The sequence below is a fragment of the Sapajus apella genome, unplaced genomic scaffold (assembly GCF_009761245.1).
Source record: "Sapajus apella isolate SASKATOON/1434 unplaced genomic scaffold, GSC_monkey_1.0 scaffold38, whole genome shotgun sequence".
Taxonomy (NCBI): domain Eukaryota; kingdom Metazoa; phylum Chordata; class Mammalia; order Primates; family Cebidae; genus Sapajus; species Sapajus apella.
Genome location: NW_022436978.1, coordinates 883,912 through 888,771, shown reverse-complemented (window position 1 = coordinate 888,771; position 4,860 = coordinate 883,912). Strand labels below are relative to the sequence as shown.

At 44.1% G+C, this 4,860-nt stretch overlaps 1 protein-coding gene across 1 annotated transcript in view; it reads right to left on the bottom strand.

Moving 5' to 3' along the window:
- Nucleotides 1–4,860, bottom strand: part of ELP6 (elongator acetyltransferase complex subunit 6) — a 29,380-nt gene continuing 24,520 nt past the window's right edge. The window contains exon 7 of the mRNA XM_032297960.1: nucleotides 1–127. Coding sequence (XP_032153851.1) covers nucleotides 92–127 — 36 coding nt within the window. The 3' untranslated portion in view covers nucleotides 1–91. The remainder of the gene's footprint in view (nucleotides 128–4,860) is intronic.

Here is a 4,860-nt window from a genome sequence, read left to right as displayed (position 1 = left end):
AAGGATAGTTTGTAGGCAGGGTGCTAGGGAATGGGAAATGTTGATTGGTTGGGGATGCGAACATACATAGGAGGGGTCCTCATGTGCTGAGTCAGCCTCTGGGTGGAGTCAGCAGAAATGCAAAAGTCTGAAAAGAAATATTTCAAAAGGCAAATCTTAGGTTCTACAATAGTGATGTTATCTATAGGAGTAACTGAGGAAGTTGCAAATCTTGTGACCTCCAGAGCAGTGGCTGGTTATCGTTTACACCTACATCTTAGCAGAATGCAGGCCCCTCTTATGATCCTAGCCTTGTGGCCTTTCATTAGTTTTACAAGGGCAGTTTAATTTTGGAAAGGGCTAATGCCATCCTTGCTTTAAGGTTGAACTATAAATTCCTCCCAAAGTTAGCTTTGCCTATGCCCAGGTTGGAGGTAAGAAGCAAGATGGAGTCAACTACATCAGATTTTTCTTACTGCCATAATTTTGCAAAGGTGATTTCATATCAATTATTTATTTTAAGAGACAGGGTTTTGCTCTGTGGCCCAGGCTGGAGTGTGGTGGCACAATCACAGCTTACCGCTGTCTTGACCTCCTGGGCTCAAGCAATCTTCCCAAGTACCTGGGAACACAGGCGGATATAACCACTCCCAGCTAATTTTTAGAGTTTTTTGTAGAGATGAGGGTCTCTCTGTCACCCAGGCTGGTCTCAAACTCTTGGCCTCAAGCAATTCTCCCATCTCGGCCTCCAAAAGTGCTAGGATTACAGGTGTGAGCCACCATACCCAGCCGCTATCTTTTTTTTAATGCACTTCCAGTTAAGTTGCAGAAACCTGATTTTAGTTTTTATATGGAGTAACTCAAATGGAACAGTTCAATTTAGCCCTAAGTAGGTAGAGCTCAACTTTACTTCAGATTGTTCCCCATAAGAAAGGTAAATTCAGACCAGGCGCGGTGGCTCATACCTGTAATCCTAGCACTTTGGGAGGTCGAGGAGGGCAGATCACTTGAGGTCAGGAGTTCGAGACCAGCCTGGCCAACGTGGTGAAACCCCATCTCTACTAAAAATACAAAAATTAGCCAGGCATGGTGGTGCATGCCTATAATCCTGGCTACTTAGGAACCTGAGGCACAAGGATCTCTTGAACCTGGGAGGCGGAGATTGCAGTAGTCCGAGATTATGACATTGCACTCCAGTCTGGGCAATAAAGTGAGACTCTGACTCAAAAAAGGAAAGGTAAATTCAAAAACTTAAAAAACTAAATGGAGTGTGGAAATCAAGAAATTATAACTATTTCTAATACTTGAGCTTCTTCCCCGGGGCCAATTCTCAAACCTGGTCTCAATTAATCCTCAGGACAATCTTGAAAAATAGAGACTGAGTTTATTTTACAAATGTAGAAAATTTCTCTGCAGAGGAGAGATGATGTGTCCAAGGTCATTCTGAGAACTGAACAGAGGGCCTTCTTCTGGGACCCAAGACTCCAAATTCCAGCCCACTGCCCAGCTGCCTCACCCTGTCACAAGCACAATGAAGGGAGTTTCACAATGATACGAGTTTGTCTTTGCAATCACTTGCACCCGAGGATCATGATCCTCATGAATTATCCATTAGTGATAGCAGCTGGCAACATGTTAAAGTGGAAAGAGCTGCTTCAGGGCCAGACTCCTTGGATTCAAATCCTGGCTCTGACACAAGCAGTGCCTCTGTGCTGGGAGAATTAACTTCACCTCAGGAAACCTCACCTTAGGAGTCAGGTTCCGAGATGAAAACACCACCAACCTCTGTGGGTTTCTGTTTTGTTTTGTTTTGAGACAGAGTTGCTTTGTCACCCAGGCTGGAGTGCAGTGGCATGATCTCGGCACACCGCAACCTCCACCTCCCAGGTTCAAGTGATTCTCCTGCTTCAGCCTCCCAGGTAGCTGGGACTACAGGCACAAGACACCACACCTGGCTAATTTTCATATTTTTAGTAGAGCAGGGTTTCACCATGCTAGCCAGGCTGGTCTCGAACTCCTGACCTTGTGATCTGCCCATCCTGGCCTCCCAAAGTACTGGGATTACAGGCGTGAAACACCGCGCCTGTCCCTCTGTGGTTTTTTAAAACAATGAAATTGGAGAGTGACCACATGTAAAATGCCTACCTTACAATAAGTGGTGGCTTTAAAAACCGTGATCAATCATTAAAAAATATTTAAAATGTCAAAGTTGCAAGAATAAATTTATTCAATGTCTTTATTACCTATCAAATTCCTACCATGTCAGAGACCAGGAATACAAGTTAATTTCCTGTACTAAAGAAGTTAACTGTCATAATGTTGAACCTTTAAACACATCTTATAGGCAACGTAAGGGTTATTACAGAGGTCATAATAGTCCATAATAATAACCAATTATTGATTGTTGGGTTCTTGCCAGAGGCAGGTTTTACGATATATTTATCTCAAATAATCCTCGTGATGACCTTTAGAGGCAGGTAAGATAAACCCCATTTTAAGTTGTAAAAATAGTTGCATCCAAAGCTCTAACAACTTACCTGAGGTTACACAGCTGCTGTGTTGCAGAGGCAGCATCAAATTAATCCCAAAGCCCTGCACTTCTGCCACATAGCTTCCAAATGCTATGCGGGAGAGGGAGTTGGAAACCAAAGAACAGGAATCACAAAGAAGATGCTGATGTGATTTTGAGTGGGGCCTTCTAGTGTAAGAGTTTTTCAGACAATAAGAACAGCAGTAGTCAGCTGGGCATGGTGGCTCAGGCCTGAAATCCTTGCACTTTGGGAGGCTGAGGTGGGCAGATCAACTGAGGTGAGCAGTTCAAGATCAGCCTGGTCAACATGCAAACCCCATCTCCAGTAAAAATACAAAAATTAGCCAGGTGTGGTGGTATGCATCTGTGATCTCAGCTACTCAGGAAGCTAAGGCAGGAGAATTGCTTGAACCAAGGAGGCGGAGGCTGCAGTGAGCTGAGCCTCCAGTGAGTTGCTGCATTCCAGCCCGGGCAACAGAATGAGACTGTCTTAATAAATAAATAAACAAACAAACGAACAAATAAATAAATAGCAGCAGTGGCTAATGCTTAAACCAGTCACCAGGCCTACTTTACATGTCATTGCTTACTGATCCTGACAACCCAATAAGCCCCATGAAATGGGCACTCTTATCTCCCCATTTTCTAGATAAAAGAAACTGGGGAGTAGAAATGTCCAATCACTTGTAAGATCACTATAGTCAGTTAATTCATTGTTGTCTTCTCTGTAAGCTGATCATACACATGCACCCACTATGCAACGTTCAGCGGCTGTGGAGCTTCCCGGCTGGGTGAGTACACCATCCTCTCCACTGTCTGCCTTGGCCAATAAAGCGTGAGGGAACATGACCCACACCAGCTCTAGCAGAAGCTTTAAGAGTCACTGCTTGTGTGAATGAGCCTCTTGTTCTTCCCCGTGGCCAGGAGAACACAGTCCTGTGTTGGGACTGTTCCTTCAGACCAGGTGCTAGGATGAGAAGCCACGTGGAGCAGAACTGCAGCAAACGACCCATGGTCCCTGACATGTAATAAGTGAAGAATGTGCTTGCTGTTTTAAGCCAACTGGGGTTTGAGAGCTCTTTGTTACTACAGAAGAGCTGTAAGTGGCAAAATCAGGATCCTAACCTCAATAGATGTAAACACTATAAAATTCACCCATTTTCCAGTGTATATTTCAGTGACATTCAGTAAATGTACAGTGCAAGTATCATCACAATCTTCTTTTAGAACATTTTCATCACCCCAAGAGGAAACATTTTAAAAAATATATATTTCTTTTTTTTTTTCCTTTCTTTTCTTTTTTTTAAAGATAGGGTTTCGGGGAGTTGGGGAGAGATAGCATGGGGAGAAATGCCAGATATAGGTGAAGGGGAGGAAGGCAGCAAATCACACTGCCATGTGTGTACCTATGCAACTATCTTGCATGTTCTTCAAATGTACCCCAAAACCTAAAATGCAATTAAAAAAAATAAAAAATAAAAAGACGGGGTTTCACCATGTTGGTCAGGCTGGTCTTAAACTCCCAACCTCAGGTGATCCGCCTGCCTTGGCCTCCAAAGTGCGTGGATTACAGGCAAAAGCCACCACGCCCGGCCTTTTTTTTTTTTTTTTAAATAGAGATGGGGTTTCACCATGTTGGCCAAGCTGGTCTTGAACTACTGGCCTCAAGTGATCTGCCCACCTCGGCCTCCCAAAGTGCTGGGATTACAGGCGTGAGCCACCACACCCAGCCATTTATATATATATATATATATATATTTGATTGCACTTTAGGTTCTGGGGTACATGTGAAGAACATGCAGGATTGTTGCATAGGTACACATATAGCAATTTGGTTTGCTGCCTCCATGCACATCACCTATATCTGGCATTTCTCTCCATGATATCCCTCCCAACTCCCTACCCCCTGCTGTCCCTGCCTATTCCCCACCAACAGACCCCAGTGTGTGATACTCCCCTCCCTGTGTCCATGTGTTCTCATTGTTCAACACCCACCTATGAGTGAGAACATGCGGCGTTTGATTTTCTGTTCTTGTGTCAGTTTGCTGGGAATGATGGTTTCCAGATTCATCCATGTCCCTACAAAGGACACGAATTCATCGTTTTTTGTTGTTGTTGTTGTTTTTGTTTTTTAAGATGGGGTTTCACCATGTTGGTCAGGCTGGTCTTGAACTCCCAACCTCAGGTGATCCACCTGCCTTGACCTCCAAAGTGCTTGGATTACAGGCGTAATCACGATAGCGTAAGTTGCGGGGAGTCCTGGATCCAGACTGCCTTCCACAATGGTTGAACTAATTTACACTCCCACCAACAGTGTAAAAGTGTTCCTATTTCTCCACATTCTCTCCAGC